Genomic DNA, 18,833 nt, shown 5'->3' on the forward strand with positions numbered 1-18,833 from the left:
CTTCAACTCAAGAAAAACTTTTGTCTTTTAAGGGTTACCTTTTCTAGAATTGAGTTTCAGGCCCCTCCTTATGCCTAGGCACAGTAGCATTCAGAGAGAAACCTATAAGCAGTACTACAACATTAAAGAACAATTTTTTTCTTATGTCAGAAATTATCTGCAAGTTAAACTGCATTATACACTTAACTGATTTTAATTAAAGGATAATTTGGGAATTGTGTGAGAATTTCAATACTACTTTCTCCCTTTTTAACTGTGAGATTCTGTGGGAGTTCTGTTTTTCTTTTTTAAACAAGCAGCCTTGGGTTTGGGTAGTCTGCTCTGTAAAAAGAAAGAAAATCTAAAGGATATTATCCACACAAAGAGCTGAAGGTCACTACCCAACTGTGCCCATTATCTCATTATGTGGCCTAATTCTGTAATGTGTTTTCTTCTGGGATGTGATAATTAGCTTTGTTTTCTTTTTTTTCTTTTTTTTGTTTTTAACAAAAACTTGGAGATACCAGAATCTTTTAAGGAAACGGTGAATCATTTGGAAGGACAAGAGTCAAAGTTACAACCCTTCCTAGATCTTATAATTTCATGGCCTCCATTTCCCAAAGGAATCTGCTCTTGGATCCCTGCTTTTAGGAAAACAGCTCCAAAAGAATACAAGTACCAATAAACCAGAATTTTCTGGTGAGGAACATCTCAATATACACATTCAGAAAATGAAAATTCATTCTAAATAAGCCACAAAATCCACAGAGACACCATGTGTTTTCCTTTCCATAGAGAATTCTAACCATGGTAATGTACTTGCAGCTTAATCAAGTTAGGGCCAGCAAGTATGTATACTGTAACACAGCCAAGTCCTGAAATCATTACCTTAAACCCAGCATACATGCTGAACATTTCAGCAGCACATACCACCTTCAACTCGCATTGAAATCTGTAGATTCTTGTGGGGATGCTGGGTTTTTATTATCTCACAGGGTCAAGCTCTTAGTCCCTAATCAGGCAAGAATCCAAATGAGGTCCATGGGAGATCTGCCAGAGAAAGGACTAAATGGAGAGTGAGAAAGGATGACTCTAAACAGCTTGGGAGCAGAGCTTTATACAGAGCAGAGAGCATGCATACTGTACGCCTGATTCGTAGGGAGTAATATAGCTCACACAGATGGCAGCCATGTGTAAAAAGATTTGGCCATATATATCCTATACTTGCACCTCTTCTTCACTGAAAAGAGAAAGGCTCATCACTGGACAGGCATGATTTCAATTATCTAAAATATAAATTTTGTCAGAAAGAGTCCAGTAACAAGATTTTCAAAACTATTAAAGTAGCCATGAAAGAATATAAATTCAATTGTAAAATAAACCACTTACTAACTAGTACCCTTGAGGTGGTTCTCTGCCCTCCAGACCTCTGCCAGAAATTAAACAAACCCCACACCAAAACAACAACAAAAAAAATCATTCTCAGCGAACAAGTAAAATTGCTCACTTAAGAACAGCTCTCAAAAGACTATCTGCAATATGAGCCACCATGTCTCTCTTTCCATTTCCCTTGAGGTAAAGTTTTGTTTAGGGAGTTCCTTACTAAATGCTACCACTCACTCATCTTCCTTCTGTTTAGCAAACAGCTCTCGCCCTGCTCGTTGTGCCCCTTCTTTCCTTCCAAAATACAAAAAGATTTTCTTCTCCTTGAGTTCCTTCTGCTCGTTTCTTCCCTGATTAAGCACGTGCCCTTTGTTTTATCCAACCGGATTTCTCCCCGTACAGTTCTGACAAGAGCATTTGAAGAAATGCAGAGACGTGGTCCTACAAGAGTTAACCGAGTCCAAATTTTGTTAATGTACTGACCAGCTGCTTGTTAGCCGTAACCAAAAAGAGCATGCACACTGGCAGTTAACTGTTAAATGCATTTTCAAAACTATTAATAAGTTGAAAACAATTCAAGCCCAGGACATGAGTACAGCGTATGCTCCCAGGCGAGCATCAGTTATAAAAGGAGAACTGAGATGGCCTCCATATGAAATCACCATTGCCTTTCTCCTCAAATAATCTTTTATTGACTTTTGCCCCCCCCCCTTTTTTTTTTTTTAAAAAGGGAAGTTGGGGAAAGAAGTTTTAACTCAGGAAATAAGTCATTTGTGCCCAACGCTAGCATAGCCTTTATAAGGCATGTATCTTAGTATCACTGCTGCCTGGAAAAAAAGTCTCAGGGAACCTCAGAGCCGATTCAAGTTTCACAAAAATATAAAACGTTCACACGCACAGTACTTCCCTTGCAGAGACCCCACAGGTGCTGGAACCCACCTCCCTGTATGGCAAGGGTTCAACTCCCATTTGAGGGCTTGCCTGAAGAAGGCAAGAGCCCCTTTGACACTACGGACAGCAGGGACTTGCACAAGGAACCCGACTGCCGGCGATGGAGTACAATTCATTGTCTTTTCCAGTATACAAAAGCTCAAGATGCTGCTTCTTGAGCAACCAAAGACGACCTCAGGGGAAAAAAGAAAAAATAAAAGCAGGTAGATTCTGTAAAAACAAGCCACAAAATATGAGCTAAATGTAAAAGCCTGAGAACGTTCATGCTGTAAGATCACAGCAGCTTTCTTGCCACATCACTTAGCTGGAAGCAGATACCTCAGTGAGCAGGGTGGCTTTTCCCTTCCAACAAAATGAAAAACCAACGACCCAGCCGTACATACAGGGTGAGCAGTGAGAAACCTTACAGTGAGACTTTCAAACTGACTTGGCAACACTTGGAACAGCGTAGCTTTTTTTTCAAGTACAATCAGTAAAGGATAGTGTTATTTAGAAAACAGTCACAATATCCTGGAACTTACTAGATGTAAAATAGCTTTGCAGTGGAGTCAGCAGTCTGTGGGGCCTCATACACCTTTTGCAAGCTTTGAAACAGTCCCCCAGAAAGGGCATTAAATAAAATGAGTAATATCTCTTCCTGCTAAGCATTAAAGGTACACGTAAAAACTATCATTGAGTCAGCACTTGACAGTGGCAGATCATACAGTAAAATTTGTTTTGCTGGAATTTGTAACAGTCTGAAGGTGGCCACTGCCATGCATCTCACTGACTTAGATTTTTTAATTACTATTATTTTTGTAGAAGAAAATAACATTCAAAGGACCCATCTCAGAGTATCTGTAATTAGGGAGTAACATCAGGTTTTGATTGGGGGAAAAAGCATGAGCTAAGGACTGTCTTTCCCAGCTGACAAAAGTTGGATATTAAATAAATGGCATTTTAATAAAAAAAACAAGCAGGCAAAGAACCAAATACAGAGCCCAGTTAAGTCACTGTAAGTTTTTTTCCCATATTGTTTGGTAGGGTTTAGATAAGCTCAGATGTTTTAGGCTTTCACTTGCTAGCACTGTAGCATAATGCACTGAGTGTGAAGGGGTCCAGCTCAGAGTCCTGACAAGGAGCGCTGCCTGTCACTTATTCAACAATTTTAATAGGAAACGCATGTGAGTTTCAACATTGCATTGACAATGGTGCATTTCCTTTCCATAATTTATTGTGTATCATTGCTGGAAACTCTGCTAAGTTGGCAAACCCTCCTTATGGGTACAGTTACACCAGTTATATGAACACAAAAGCATTTCTGTCAGCTTTTCATGTACTTTTGGGTAAGGAGGTGTAGCTATCCCAGTAAATCAAATGGTTTTGTTGCCATATGCTCCAATTCTGACAGGACAGGTTCCACTTGGTGGTTGATGTCTAACTGTGCTACCAGGTGAACCACAGATCAAGTTACTCGCAATATTTGAGCAATACTTCGATACTCTACTTCTGTAAGAGGAAATTCAGTTTTGAGCTAGTACAAACATGAGCTGCTGCAAAAAAAGGGAGGCTCCACTACCCCCGCCACCCACCTTTAAGGGTCCCCGTGTTTGCTCTAGCAATCATGAAGGTGCGGGGAAAATCAACCACTCTTCTAGGACTTCAAAAGCTCTCACAGAAGCACACAGGAGCCAGGCTGAAACTTGTTCTTCCTACCAGTGGACCAGTGGTTAAGCTTCCATTCCCTTCAATGAAGTTAACACCCATTATTTTACTAACATCTCATAAGTTTCATGATAATTTACTGGCTGTACAACGCAGAGGCAGTCTTAACATTATACTGCAAGGCAAGTTACTTGGTTAAGTGTAAGCCTGACTGTATCCCTGCTTAGAAAAAGCCACCCTCTACTGATCAACCGAAGAGGTAACATTTTCTAATGGGATACAAACAGCGGAACAGACAGACACCCCCCACCCTGAGGTCAACACAGACCTGACTCATAATAAGAGAGAAACAAGGCCGAGCAGTTCAGCAGTCCCACTACTCTCAGCCCTATGACCAGCACCACAAGCTTGCCTGGAAAAAAAAAAAGAACAAAGTTCTTGTTGAGCACAAACGCCCTTTTCTCTGGATAATAAGGCAATAGTAACAAATCCAACATATTCAGAAATAAAGCATGGAAGTGTACTCTCATTCACCAAGTCTTTAACTGCCCTTAACACAATCATTAACAGCTCAGTTAACCGCCTAGCACAGTCAACTGCGGTTTTCATTCACCATAAATGCAGAGAGACCCCGTATATAACCCACAATATGTTGTTAAACCATTGTATGGGGGGGGGGGGGGGGGGGGGGATTTTGCTATTACAAACTTCCAATTTAACTGCACTGTTGTATTTAAATGTTCTTTGAGATTATCCAGGAGATTACAAGGATGGTTGTTTAAAAAATCTGTGCCAGCTGCTCTGTGTGTATATTATGAGCATTACAAAGGCATCAAATACGCATTAGTGATGAGATCACCCTAACTAAGCAAACATACTAATACACATCTTGGATACAAACAGTTACAGCGAGGTGTTCTAATACAGGAGGAAGAACATTTCCCCAAGGAAAGAGGGGAGCAGAGAGCATCACACTCATTGCAGGGTCCCATGGAAAGCAATGGCTTGTGGTCCCTCATTGGCACCACAGCCCTTGCGCTAAATCCCTCTAACTGTACCAGTCATGGCTTTTTTTAACAAAATAGCATGAAGGACCTAACAAGAAGAAGATGGGAAGAAAAAAGCAAACAAACCCATGTATCACAAATGGAGGAATATCAAAAAGACTTCAGAGCAGGACAACTGGATTGTTACCACTTCAGGACATGAACCCTAGGATTAATTCCATTAAGGAAGAAGGAGCTGTGCTATGCTGCTCTAAAACTTCCGCCATAAACTTGTCCTACAGACGTGATGTTATACAACCATATCAGGATCAGACACCTACCGACTGGTTTAGAATGGGACTAAAGGGCAGAAGATGTAGCGATTCTTGCGGAGAAAGTTGTGGTCTAAACACGAACCCTTTCCAGTTGCGGGGGGGCTTGTAGCCCACAAAGCAGCAATCTGAATCCCCAGAGAAGCATTCCAGCAAGGGACTCCACCAGGGAGCACTGGGACACCACCAGGGAGCACTGGGACACCACCAGGGAGCACTGGGACACCAGCATACAGGCTGGCACCGAGGAGCACTAGAGAAAAATCATATCCCTTCTGCTGGAACAGAGGCTTGCTCCTTTCAAAAATTTAATGAAAGCAACTGGAACAAGGAGACAACACAGCTATCAGAACTGAATCAACTTAATTAGTTCAGTCAGCTAAAACAAAAAATGTTTATTGCTCTAATTAAATTAATCCAGTCTACTAGGCCAAAAAAGCCTTGAATCATTGCTCAGAAATCCTCCCTAATAAACCCCAATTTCACCCTACTTTTTCTTTGAGCTATCTTGCCAAATCACAGACAGATACCTGAATGCTTGACCTGTAAAACCATCTTAAGTGCACTATTATTTCTCTGGAGAAAGAGGGAAGCTACATTCAAGGACTCCTCATAGAAAAAAAAAAAAGAAAAAAATTCTTTGTTAGCAACCTTTACTTGAAATGTCATAGACAGTTTTTTGCTTAACACTTTTGTGTAGTGTTTGTGTCATGTTAAACAGAAGAATTAGCTGATTAGGTTTTCTCTGCATACAGGAAGATTTTAACACCACCATTAAGCAGCTCAATACTGTTTCAGTAGAATTCTTTTCTCCTGAATCATATCAATAAAGTTGAAGTTCAGCCTGGTATTCATAAGAGCTGACTTACAGGCTTCTTGCTGCAAGTGTACTTCTCAGATCCAGTAAATGTAACAGAGACCTAGAATTAAGTAACTAGTTTTTAAAACTCTCTTATTCAAAAATGAAACATCACAGAGAGTCTTAAACATTGTTTTACTTTGGGCTTGAAATGCTTAAAAAAAAATACAAACCCTAGCTTTGCTAATTCAAAAAATAAAAGAATAGAGACCTCACAAGAATTCACAAGCAGCAGAACAGGGTCTTTTTCAGGACTGCTTTTATTTTTCTGCTACTGGCATGAAGCATTCCTTATTCTGAGAATTTTAGTTACACCTTTTTTTTCTTGTTATAGACTATTACTAAAGTCAGTTAGCTGGCCTTTTAATAAGAGACACTGGAGAAGCATTTGCCTAGGTGTTACAGATTAGCCAACTGTAATCTTTTAAAAACCCTGTAAGAGTCCTTCCCATGATGCATATTTTAGCTCTCTCGACTTCCATCTGTGACAATACGTGTTATCACAGAGATCAAACATTAGCGCTGGGAGAATGAAAGCGAGTACAGCGAACAATATGGCCACGAGCACTATTTCAGCAAGAAAAACAACTACTACTGGCCTAGTTTCAAAAAGCAACTGAGACAAGTAATATCCAAGGTAATCTCTGAACAGTTTTCTTGCCAATTTTCTCAAATACCCATTACTTTTTCACCTTGAAGGTGAAAATATCCCATAGAACAATTAATTACTGCTTTGAACTCATTAGTGCTATAAAAGGAAATTTTGCCAGACTGATCCAACACTTCAAAGCAGAAAATGCTGAAAACTGGCAACTTTTACAAATTACATAGTTTAACAAATCATCTCCAGAGATGAAGTCTGCCCTAATACAAGAAACTGAAGCCACACATTGAACTTCTAACATGTTGCTCAGACTACGCACTGGGATGCAATATAGTCCTACCTGCTGTTGTAAGTTTTCTTCTAATGATCCAACAGGAGTCACATTTCACCTGAAAATCCTTTTGCCTACAGCAAAGTAAGAGTGGTCTCATATTTCCTACCCCCTTGCTTTGGGTATGACTGATTCTACTTCCTGTAAAAATAGTGATTTTTTTTTTTTTTTTAAATAAGGATTGGCATGGCAAGAGAAGAAAAAGAGAAGAGAAGCAGCTCCATCAGCTAAGACACTCCTCAGGACACCATAACTAATTTATGACTTGCCAAAACTTCAACCAGCTTGTTCCTTTACCGAGATCACAAAGAACATCCACAGTTCAGCATCCATTACTCTAAACACAAGCAAGGCAGGCAAAAAGTCTCACAGACCTTTAAGTAAAACTTTTGCCATTTTCATGCCTCCAAAAAAAGGGGGGTTGAGAGGGAGGTTGAAGAATTACCAAGATAACAGCAGTTAGCACCGATGTGATCCAAGTACTTTAAAAGTATTACGTTAGCCCTTCAAACAGTCCTGCATGGGAGACGATGGGGCAGAACGCATCTGTTTTACATATCAAGAGACCAAGATCGAGAGATGAAATAACTCATGGCAAGATCACAGAGAAAGTCACTAATCCAGATACAAGCCTTTCATCTTTCAGTCAAAAGTCGAGGCTCATGAGTTAATCCTATGCATTTCATACACCTATGGCCATCGGGCCACGGGGACGCCACAAGAAGAACTGATCCAGCCGACAGCCCAGCCATCGCTGCGCTCTCCTCCAAGAGTCCCTGCTCATGGCTGAGCACAGACCACAGCTGGGAAAAATCACTCTGATGGCCCAAAACTCACTCCAGCCTCTCCCAAGGGTCCGTCAGACACAGGCATTTACATTTAGTCACCATGCAGGATGAACATACATATGTCAGGTCACACACGGCAGCTGTATGTTGGCTGTATGAAACGTGCACGTCAACGGGCAGGAGAAGACTCCACCACGGTCCTCAGATGCATCAGAGTAGGCAGCACATCGCCCAGCTGTGCCCTGAGCCATGTGGAGGTGTTACACTTCAGAGCAGATGTTTCCCAAGAGTAACCAGGAATCACCCATTTGGGCCAAACGCACGCACCACACACAGCGTGTGGCTATCCCTGTAAAAGTCTCCCACCTTCTACAGATTTCCTTGAAGCAACCCCAAATGTGCAAACTGAGCTGTGTTAAACTATTACAGCAATAGCTACATTTTCAAATAACCTTTTCGCCTTTACTCACTTTACCATTGCTGAAGCCTAAGGAACCGCTGTGACAACGCGATGCTAACCGGCCATTTATCCCCACTGATTTTTCCACTTAATGTAAGGTGAATAGTCTTGTGAAGGAAGAAGTGTCATCCTGACTTAGCAGCTTGCATCCAAATAGCGTGAGGAGAATCTCTAGGAGGACATGTTTTACTGCTCCATTTAAATGGAAATTAATAACATAAAGGAAAATTCTATTTGTTCCAAAATAAATTGCATCAACCATCCTTTCTGGACACAAGGCACTTTTGGTGATTCAGGAAGTGAAAAAAAAGAAAAGAGGACAAGAAGCGAAGAAAACCACAACATCAATTCTTCACCCACTCTTAGCTCCAAGTGTTAAGTAAAATAAATACATTTAAGAATTAAAAACAAAACAAAACAAAAAAACACCAAAACACCCAACCTGTTCCAGAGGAATGTAAACGTTTGCTGAAGAGGTCGAACAGCAGCAAACCTCACAAATGTTCCCATCACCTAACCCTGAATTCCTTCATTTGTTATTTCTTCTACACGCTGCTTCCAATAATGAGAGTAATCACGTTTTCAGTTTAGTTCTTTCCACCCCTGACAGGTAAAATCCCTTTTTTATTAACTGCCTATTAGTAAGTCCCACGGTGTCATAGTTGCCAAATAAGGGAACAATAGCTCCATCTTTTATAAAGTACACTTAAAAATATGAAGAAAAAGCACACTGTGCTTGAAGCAGCTGCACTTCATGGGATTATTAAAAACCTCTCCTTTTGTTACCTGGGGTGAAAAATTTAGCCTTGGATAAATTGCACTGACTTAAAACAAGTTAACACCGAAGAGGAATCCCAACTCCATGGCTTCAGGTAATGAAACATGGCACAGAGCCTTTGTGCTAAATATATCTTTCTCAATCCAAATTCTTCTCTCTTATGACTTACAGCCTGAGAAACTTCAGTTCCTTTTATTGTCATTAGCTATAGAGGACGAAATTATTTCTCTTCTTTGAAAAGGAATATATCTGGTCCCTATGTTCTCTCTATACTATAACATAACCAGTAGTGAAACAACAATGTTGACACATGCAAATATATTCCAGTGGAAAAGCTTATCAAAGAGAGAGACTTGCAGAAACTCAATATATTTTTCATGTGAAAGTAACAACTGTTTTTCTAGTCACAGACGCTCCATTTCTTGTTGAGACACCTTAGGATCACATTGGGGAATGCTGGGTTTGGGGTGCTACAGCTCTTGGAGCCTAATTCTTCCTGTAGCAACAGAGAAAACTGTGTTGTGTGATGCTTGCACAGGCCCTTCTTAGTCCAAATGACAGAATTCATATTCTTTTGCAGCAAAAGAAACAAGTAAGTACAAAATAAAGTCGTCTCTTTAGAGACAAGGTAAGTGGGTTCAACGCATCAACAGCTGAGATAATCTTGATGGGAGAATAATTTTCAAAACAGGAAAAAAATTGAAATGGCAAATACATACTAGTTAGAAGACAATTTTTTTAGGTATGTCCCAGAATACCTACCACTTTACTCCACAGACCCCTGGATATAGGAATCTTCTGTACCTCTCCTTGAGGTTAGACAAGACAAAACACCACCTTTAGCTAACTAAATATGCCTTTTCCCTTTTTTTTTTTTTAATTAAAGATAAAGGGTTTGTGTTAATTTTAAGACAAACGGAGAAGCTAAGAAAGAGTTAACAAGGGCCTACAGTAGAGAAAGGATATTAAAAGGTCTACAGGCAAAATACTACATCCCAATTCCCTTCAGAAAACAAAAGAATTATTTCTACCACGGTATTTATAAAATAATTATGTGATGCTTAGAACTTGTTAAAGTCTAGTTTCTCTTTAAAAAAAACTTTAATAGATTTCCCTAGAAAGACAAGGATTAATGCCATTCATCATTCCACACCATGAAACTTTTCACAACACTGTTTTTCTTCAGTTGAGTACTTCCCTCCAGAGACACACTGTAACGCTGCCATTTGCCTGCATCTACACAATTCAAGTACTGCATTATGGGCTTGGTATTTCTTAGAATTCCTTTGGCATCATCCAGAGTCAGTTTTAATCAAAGATGCAGACTTTCATGTTTACTGATGATACCGATGTTTACTGATAAATGCTCTGGTTCAGCAAAGCACTTAGATACATGCTCAGCTGTTTTGCTGAATCAGGACCTACAGCCCCACATCCTACTAGATCCCACACCCATCTCCACGTGGGTGCAGAACTCTGCCGAAATTCAACTGTTTACAGCTTCAGAGTCTTGCTGATAAAGGAAAAATGCAGTCTGCTGAGTTCAAGCCATTCCAAGTCTGTGATAGAATTACCTCTTCTAAAATACGTAACTTTTCTCTGTACCCCAACACAAAAGCTCTTCAGAATTTTTTGTGTGGTTTTGGAAGATAAAAAACACTATTTATGCATAAACCACACAGAAATGACACAGCAGCTGACTCAATTGGTTGGTTGAGAGACAGACAGAAGACCAGATTAAAAAACTTAATTTACCCAGCAATAGATCAAACGGCAGTGCTGAGGAAATATTAATTCAGAGGACCTACAGATTTAGTCTAGCTTCCCAATTTTTTTTTTTTGGTCTTTGTATTTAAATTGCTCGCTTAAAAACGTCATTTACTCCTTGAAAGGTACTACTTCTTTTTGCATGAAATTAAGATTAACTGTCCATTTTTTTAATGTACCTTTTGGCTTCTCAACATTATCTCACCAAGCTCAAAGACGTGAAGTTAGGAGGTCATCCCAACTTCAGTTAGGAGTCAGATAAACATCTGACATTAAGGTACTTCAAGTCACCATCAGGATACTGAAAGTATTTAAAAAAAAAAAAAGAAAGACCATTTTCCACCTTTAAAAGCAAGTCAGTGGTTCCTAATTAGGAACCTAACACCTAATTAAGAGCCTAACGATAGGCTCTCCTTAAAAGAGCCCGGCCACTCCCTTACAGGCCCTGCAGAAGGACTCCCAGCCATTCCGACCCGAAGTGTGGCAGCGGCACACGAGCCAGCCCTCCGTTCCTCTGACTCTTCCCTGGGCTTGCAAGTTTTCAAACACTCCGAGTACTGATTAATCTTGTCCTTTAAAAGGCTTGCTGGCCAGACCACAAAGGGACAGGAGTTACTGGGTGGTTTTTCAAGGGAGGTAGAGGTTGGCTCGTTATGAGAAAGAACTGAAGGGAAAGGGAGGTGGAGCGTGAAATCTCTATCCATTCAAAAGTTACAACCAGTCTGTGCTTTCCTGCAGTCCTCATAATTCAAGAGGCAGCCTCTGTCCCTTGGTTCTCATCCTCTAACCACAAACAAAATCCCCCACACCTCTGGCAACAAATATTTAGAGGAAAAATAAAACCTACAAGTTAATTACGTCTGGGCAATACCAGTGTTTAAAACAGAAGGAAGTTTGTGTGACTCCCAGCATTTTTTTTTTTAGATCACATCCTTCACCTTCCAGTGGAAGAACTTTCTATTATACTTTGAAAGATCCGATATTGCTTTTGGAAACACAGCATTCAAGGTCAGGGGAAGTTCCTCTTTAAAAAAAGATGTCCTGACAAGGCCTGTTTCTTCCTGTTAGGTTTATTAGCATGGCACCCCTCACCACCATACCCAGGGGACACGGATCCAGAAGATATATTAGCTTACAAGCAAACAGCCTTATTGAAAATGAAGCACACATGCTCTGAACAACATAAGATTACTTAAAAGAGCAAGTATGTAGAAAGAATTAAAAAAAAAAAAACCAAACCAGCTAGGATAACAATACAGTAGAGAACCAGGGAATAAAGAGCTGTTGAAAGAAAACCATAGAGACAGACCTAATGTGAGCAGGTAAACCAGTAAGCTCAGCATTACAGAAAACGGGTACATTCTTCAGTATATCCAATTCTTAAAGCCTCTCCATCAGCCTGACTATAACCATGAAAGTCTGTCCCAAGGAGAGAGGTGTCTACAAGGCAAGCACAGGCACCACCAAAGGTCAGAGGCGTTGAGGGAAAGAGAACATAGCTGCATGGGCGAAGTTGGGGTGGTATCAAATGCTGCAGCTGTGCTGCTTTGTTGGCAGCAGGAATGATTTGCACCACTGGAAGATCTACCCCAGAGGACCAGAATGAGACCCTTGGCCAGTGCAGGTCCACAGGCTATATCACCCTTCTGTCTTCTTTCCAGCTGAAGAGTAAGGCAGGGGAAAAAAAGGGAAAAAAGAAGTTTAAGTTAAAAAAAAAAATTCCCATTCCTTCATGGAAGAACCTATCTTGCTGAAGGGTTGGCCCTCAGGGTCTAGGGCAGGTATGTGTTTCAGCTGTCCTCTAAGAGATTTTATCAAGACATACATCCAACTGCACAAATTTCCCAGCAAGTAAAATAAATATGTTTCAGCCTTTGATTTAAGCCACATTAGTACAGAATATTTTGCTCCCAAAACTACAAAGTCAGACTTTCTTATGAGGTTATCTAAGGCTGTAGCGTGTGCAGTTCTGAGTGTTTATGTGGAGTTCCTACTGCAGGTTGTCAGATCTTAGTTTAAGCCCACTTCAAGAATGTAATTCCTCCAGACAGGCAGGTAGTTTGCCAGCAGTTCTCCTCTCCATCCTGGTTTGGATTTTCCATGGAAAAGAAAAATCTCACAGTGATCACGGTTTTCTTTGCAGACTTTTTCTGTACAACTGAAGCCGCATAAATACGAGCTTACAAGAAAGCTGCGTACAAGCTAAAAGTAAATCAGATTCAGATAAGCATTTAGCTACATATTTCCAGGTAGTAAGAGGAAGTAAAGAAATAGACAAATATTCTTTGAATATTTATACAGACCATTTTCAGTGCAAAGTTACTGAGGCATATTCTTTAAGCTGTTAGCATGAAAGAGATGCAGTTTTGTGGCTCGGGTTTGAATATGCATCTCTGTCTCACATCATCTAACTCAGGGTGTCTTTGAGATATATTTGACACATTAGTACCTTAAAAAGCAAGAATAGAAAGAAAAAAAAAAAACACAAAACACAGATTCTGTCTAGAAGATCACCTATATCTGAAAAGATAACAATGCTGAAGGTATTTGAAAGCCAGCAACAAAACCTAGACCAGTAAGAGCAATGTCAGTGTAGGACTGGCAAACAAAAGAAAGGTGTGCCCTCCTGCAGCAGCCTCACTACTTCAGAAACAAAGAGTAAGCTGGAAAAAGGCTTAATACATAAAAATCAACACCCTAGGGAGGTGGCATGCTGCCCCCTGCCTCCCCCAGGCTTCACCACAGGCACACAGGGATTTTATTTATACTTTTTAGTTTTATTTATACTTCTCAGATCTATTTCTACTCGTATGTTAATGGTCCAAGCCGGAAAAAGCACAGGTTCTGTAGACTGGCAATTAAGAGCCGAGCCTGCGGTACCCCGGCCATCACACTGACAATAGCTTATGGGCATCTGCCACGGCTTTTTCCGCACGTGACTAGAACGTGTTGCTTGCTCCCACCCGTATTTCACCTATAGCCACAAAGTCCCTGCATTTAAAGTGTAATTGTTTGGGTTAACAGGACCCTGTCACTACTAACAGAAAAACGCTGCAAAAGCTCTATCCAAACAACCTTCAGAGAGTTGTCCTTCCTCGGTTGTAGTTCTATCTGCCTGAGATCTCTTTCTCTCTCCCCTTCGTCAGAGTCCATCAGTTCTTTATTGCTTTTATCTTACTGTACTCATGATATTCCGTAAAGGGCATTAACTAGTTGCTCTCAGTAAGAATTTATTGCAAAAATAAAAAGCACGGAAGAAAACCAAAACCCACAGGACAGGCACAGCTAGAAACCACAACGATAGTGCTTCCTCACCTCCCCCTAACGAGCTGTGACCCTTCCCACTCCCTTCTGCTATCTTCTTCCCATGCAGATAGTGGGGGGGGGGGGGAAAATCAGTCTCCAAGAAAGAAGTAACTTTGAAGCTAATCCTGCTCTGAGCAGGGGGCCGGACTGGGCTTCCAGAGATCCCTTCCAGCCAAGATCATTCTATGACTCCATTTATGAACAAGCAGCTGATCAAATCCAAGGCCACAGCACTTTTTCCAGAGTTTGTTTCAAGAATAGCTGCCAGAGGAAAACACAGAATTGGGGAGTAAAACAAACAAACAAAAAAACCCACAATAGAATTAAAGACTGACACACTAACATTATCAAACACTGAATAACTTTCTAGTAGTAGTACTATGTCTGATACACATTTAAATTAGCGGGTTTTAATTAAAGCTGGCATTAGGAGGTAAGCTGACTTCTTAGGCAAGCAATCTCCTCAGCAACAGAATGGAATTGTGGTTTTGATCAATTAAAACAGTATTTTCCACACTGGTACTTTCTTTTAAAGCACATTTTTATGCATCTATAATGATTCAGATTCACTCCAAGTAATCGCTCTTCTCAGCCAAGACCAGCATTCATATCCTCAGCTCAAGCCACAGACACACTCAGACACACCCTGCGTTGCTGAAAGTTCATCTGTAATGAAGCTATTGCAAAATGTTAGCATCATGTACTATTAAATAATCAAAGTTACTAATGTTGGACGGATGCCTTCAGAAGGTCAACTCCAGAGAAAGTCCCACAAGGCTTGAGGGCTTGAAACAACATAATTTTCCATACTGACGATGAAAGGAAGCCAAATTGTAACACATTTAATTGCTCAGCCCTGTCTCTTCCAAAGCTGGTCATCTTTTCCGCAGTGAGGACATCTCAGATTTAAGCAAGCCATCTGTCCAGTGTCCACTTTTCCCAATACCTCATTCTGACTGACTGTATATCCACTTGGCCTCTTCTCCAACAACCCGTGCTGTATGCAAGCTGGACACACAAGAGGCTTCCCCTTGTAACCACAGGAAGAACTCTGACAAACACACTGAGAATAATTTCTTCCAGGGCTGAAGTGACTACAATATAAGCTAGGTACTTGAACTGTACAGATCCTTCCTTTCTGTGTCACAAGTTATTGCAACACATTGTTTTAAAAATCCTTATCTAGGACAAAATGTGGGATAGGAACAATCCCCATAAATGGCAACGCATCTTCCTAACCTACGAGGCCTCCAGTAACACTGACAACTGCTGTTAAAAGGTCTTTTCCATCACCATTGACAATTAACTTTAAAACAGATTGAACAACTGTCAGGAACGATCGAGGTGAGATTTAGCCCAATAGCGGAGGAAGGATGGACTCAGTGATGGACTCAGTGACCTGTTACATACCTTTCATACTTATTTTGGGGGAATGTTGTCATACATTTCTTTTTATAAAGTAATCAGAACTTAATTGCAGATGATACACCTTGAAGGCAGCACTGCACTGAGTTGGTGCACCCGATCAGCCCAGCTCTGTAGAGAGACCCTAGCTCAGGTTCTGAAGAAACACAGCTTCACCAGCACAACCCTGTTCCCGGGGTAATAAATCCAGCCTCGCAACACAGCTAATAGTTCAGCCTCAGCATCGCGCTGGCAGAGCCACCCTGCTTCCACTCCCAAAGGCTTCCATGGCAACTTTCCCCTTCATAATATACGTACACCATGCGATTCCCTTTTTAAAAATAAATAACCACAATAATTCATGTTATGGCTGCAGTTCTTTCATGATTTTAAGACGGAACGTAGGCGCAAGAAGACTCTTACAGGAACAGCATTCTGACATCACCATACCAGCACTCATGATCACAATAGTTTTATATAAAACCTAGACATAAATATAAACTTTAGCTGACCTATATTTTTCCAGGATGAAAAAGTATTTTTGATCAATAATTCTGAATATATACAGTAAGTTACACTGAACACAGATTTACATAATGCCACCTACCTGCAGCTGCAAAGCACAAAATCATCAAAGCAAACACTGAAGCCACACAACTTGAAGACATTTTTGCAAATGCTGTGTCTTCTCAAATCAACTCCCTTTGTAGCTCTTCATGTAGATTTACTTCCTTTGAAATTTGTGGTATGTTTTGAAATCAAGTCTTCCAGACTTTTAATTGCCTACAGAAAAAAGTAAAAATAAATTTTAATACAAATAACTTGCAGACATGTTACTAGATATTTAAAATTGCCTCTCCTGTAACAAAAGAAACAAGTTATTTTTAAACAATTCTTTCTTAAAGGACTGCTAGAGGAGTGCATTTTTATATTGCCAGATACCCTAGGTAGTGATAGCGAAGTACTCTTTCCTCCCTGTATTTCAGCACCTCTTCGCAGCTGTTGCTCTTCCACATTATCCATTGTGCAAGTTGTGACCTACTTGGAAGTGAAATCCCAGAGTCCTTTCTGTCAACTAACACTGAAGTCCTGCTGAAGCCTGCCAATGGTACTCAGAGCCTCAGACATGTTTATTTAAAGTATTCAGACTTTCTCTGGGACATATAAAAATTTGTTTATTTATCTGCGGCTACCTTTATTATACCATGGCGAAATGTTTCACATGTGCTCTAGCTAGTTTACGGGTAACATGATAAATTTAACTCATTTGTCATTATCACAAATACTGAAGACTTTTCAAGGCCACTTGATGCTAAGTGTAAATATAAAGCTGTTCAGAATCTTTATTTTAAGAGATTTCAAGATATGATATACCAGGTCAGTAAAACAACTTCACTGTGCTACACAAATAAGTGACGACACAACGGATGCCTGCAAGCATCAAAACCAGAAAAACTTCTGGCCCCGGAATGCACGCTGCAGATTTTTGAGGAGAAACACGTACTATATGCACAATACCCTCTTCCACTCATTTTTTTTTTTCATCTATTCTCAGTCATCTAGCTGTCTAGAATGAGACCATGGACCACGTAGGTAAAGAACTAGTACATTGGTATCATATTCAATGAAATAAAAATCTTATCTACTTCACTTGGCTACCAGCCTCCAGGAGCAGAAGATGACAGATGGTGCCATAGCAACCAAAAACTCACCACAAAGCAATGCAAGCTCTAACAAACAACCATCACGGGGCTAAGTGATAGCGAAATGCTGAGTCAGGACCAAAGTCTAAACTGTGACAATATGAATACCAGTTAAAAGGTTCTTGCTGACATTAAAATGGGATGAAATACAAAGTCAAACAAAGCCAGGGCTAGGCTCTGTTACACGGCACAGGGAAAACGTGCAACTGGACCAGCACTTCAGGATACCTGCTGACAGCACTCCTACCGCTACAAGGGAAACGCCAGCAACTCCATTGCGGAATTTCTCCGTGGGTTACTCTGCAGAGACGGCACTGCCCTGTGCAGAGGGGGCTGCAGCTACCCACCAAGAAAGGACCGTCAGCGCCCAAGGCCAGGACCAATGCCTCTGACAGATCGGCGCCCAGCTCCCCGCGCCTCTGACCGGTCTCGGCCGTGCCCCAGCTCCCGCCTGCGTGGGGGGAGAGCCCAGGAGTGGCTCTGCAGGCTGCTGGGAGCACCCAGACACCACACTTCTGCAGCACAGAAATGTCTGGGCCAAGGAATGAGCTCGATATCTACCACAGCGGGAGATTTCACGCAGTTCGCTTTCAAGCTCCGCATCCCATATAAGCGGCACATTTGCTTTTGTGTCCTGTTTGCTTTTAGCACATGATATTTTAGGTTGAAATTCCGTAACTGGTTCTTTCCCCTGCATAGCTCCTCATTGCCTCCCTTAGAGTGGCTTAGAAACATTGTCAGATAACAGCAGTGAATGAAGTAAACACCTAGAGAAACGGTAACTCTAGCAATGCTACCTAGTCATCTTTGTCTTCTACCTACTGGCACTTCATCTGGGGAAAAGGAGTTTACCCTTGACTCTGAAGAGGTACGCTTACCACTTTGCACAGTGTAAGCAAGATCTGTGCATCTTGCTATCTGCTATTCACAAAGTTATGTATGATTCATGTATGACTAGATATCCCAAACTGGAGGTTCTTTTCCATCAGAATTAGATTATGTGAGACTGTTACTATCTGTGAAAATACTTAGTCATACTAACCTAAAACCTTGGCCTCAAAAATTAAGAGCCTCTGAAACTATCCCGGGATGTTTAAAATAGCCTTAGCCACAAAAAAAAACCCCAACCCCAAACTGCATTTTTGTTCTCTTCCATGCATTGTCCTTATTAAAACTGGCCTTGAACTTAGGAATAGATATTAATTAATCCAAGATTAAAAAAAAAGAATAAACAAATACCTCCTCGTATATCGTTCATGTAACAACATCAGTTCTGTTTAATTTTGCTTATTCCACCTTAAAATATATCACCTTTACTGAGGTTGAATATTTGATCACTTACAGGTTCTCTGGCACAAACTATTCTTTCCACTGTTTGCGAGGATCAATACACTTAAAAAAAAACATTAGGTGAGACTACAACACTATCACACAACGCAACTGAAGTAACAAGACGCTGCAATGAATTTCTATCCTTAACAGCAAGACAAACAACACAGCCTCATAAAACAGCAACAGTCCATCATACAACCCGAAACAAGCATGATTTACCTGAAGA

The 18,833-nt window shown here is 40.7% G+C and overlaps 1 protein-coding gene across 1 annotated transcript in view; it reads right to left on the bottom strand.

Annotated features, from left to right (window-relative positions):
- The window catches only part of TGFBR3 (transforming growth factor beta receptor 3), a 123,291-nt gene that overhangs the window by 91,741 nt on the left and 12,717 nt on the right, over positions 1–18,833 (bottom strand). Inside the window, exon 2 of the mRNA XM_075098111.1 lies at positions 16,180–16,355. Coding sequence (XP_074954212.1) covers positions 16,180–16,240 — 61 coding nt within the window. The 5' untranslated portion in view covers positions 16,241–16,355. The remainder of the gene's footprint in view (positions 1–16,179; positions 16,356–18,833) is intronic.

This window comes from Phalacrocorax aristotelis, chromosome 6 (assembly GCF_949628215.1).
Source record: "Phalacrocorax aristotelis chromosome 6, bGulAri2.1, whole genome shotgun sequence".
Classification (NCBI taxonomy): domain Eukaryota; kingdom Metazoa; phylum Chordata; class Aves; order Suliformes; family Phalacrocoracidae; genus Phalacrocorax; species Phalacrocorax aristotelis.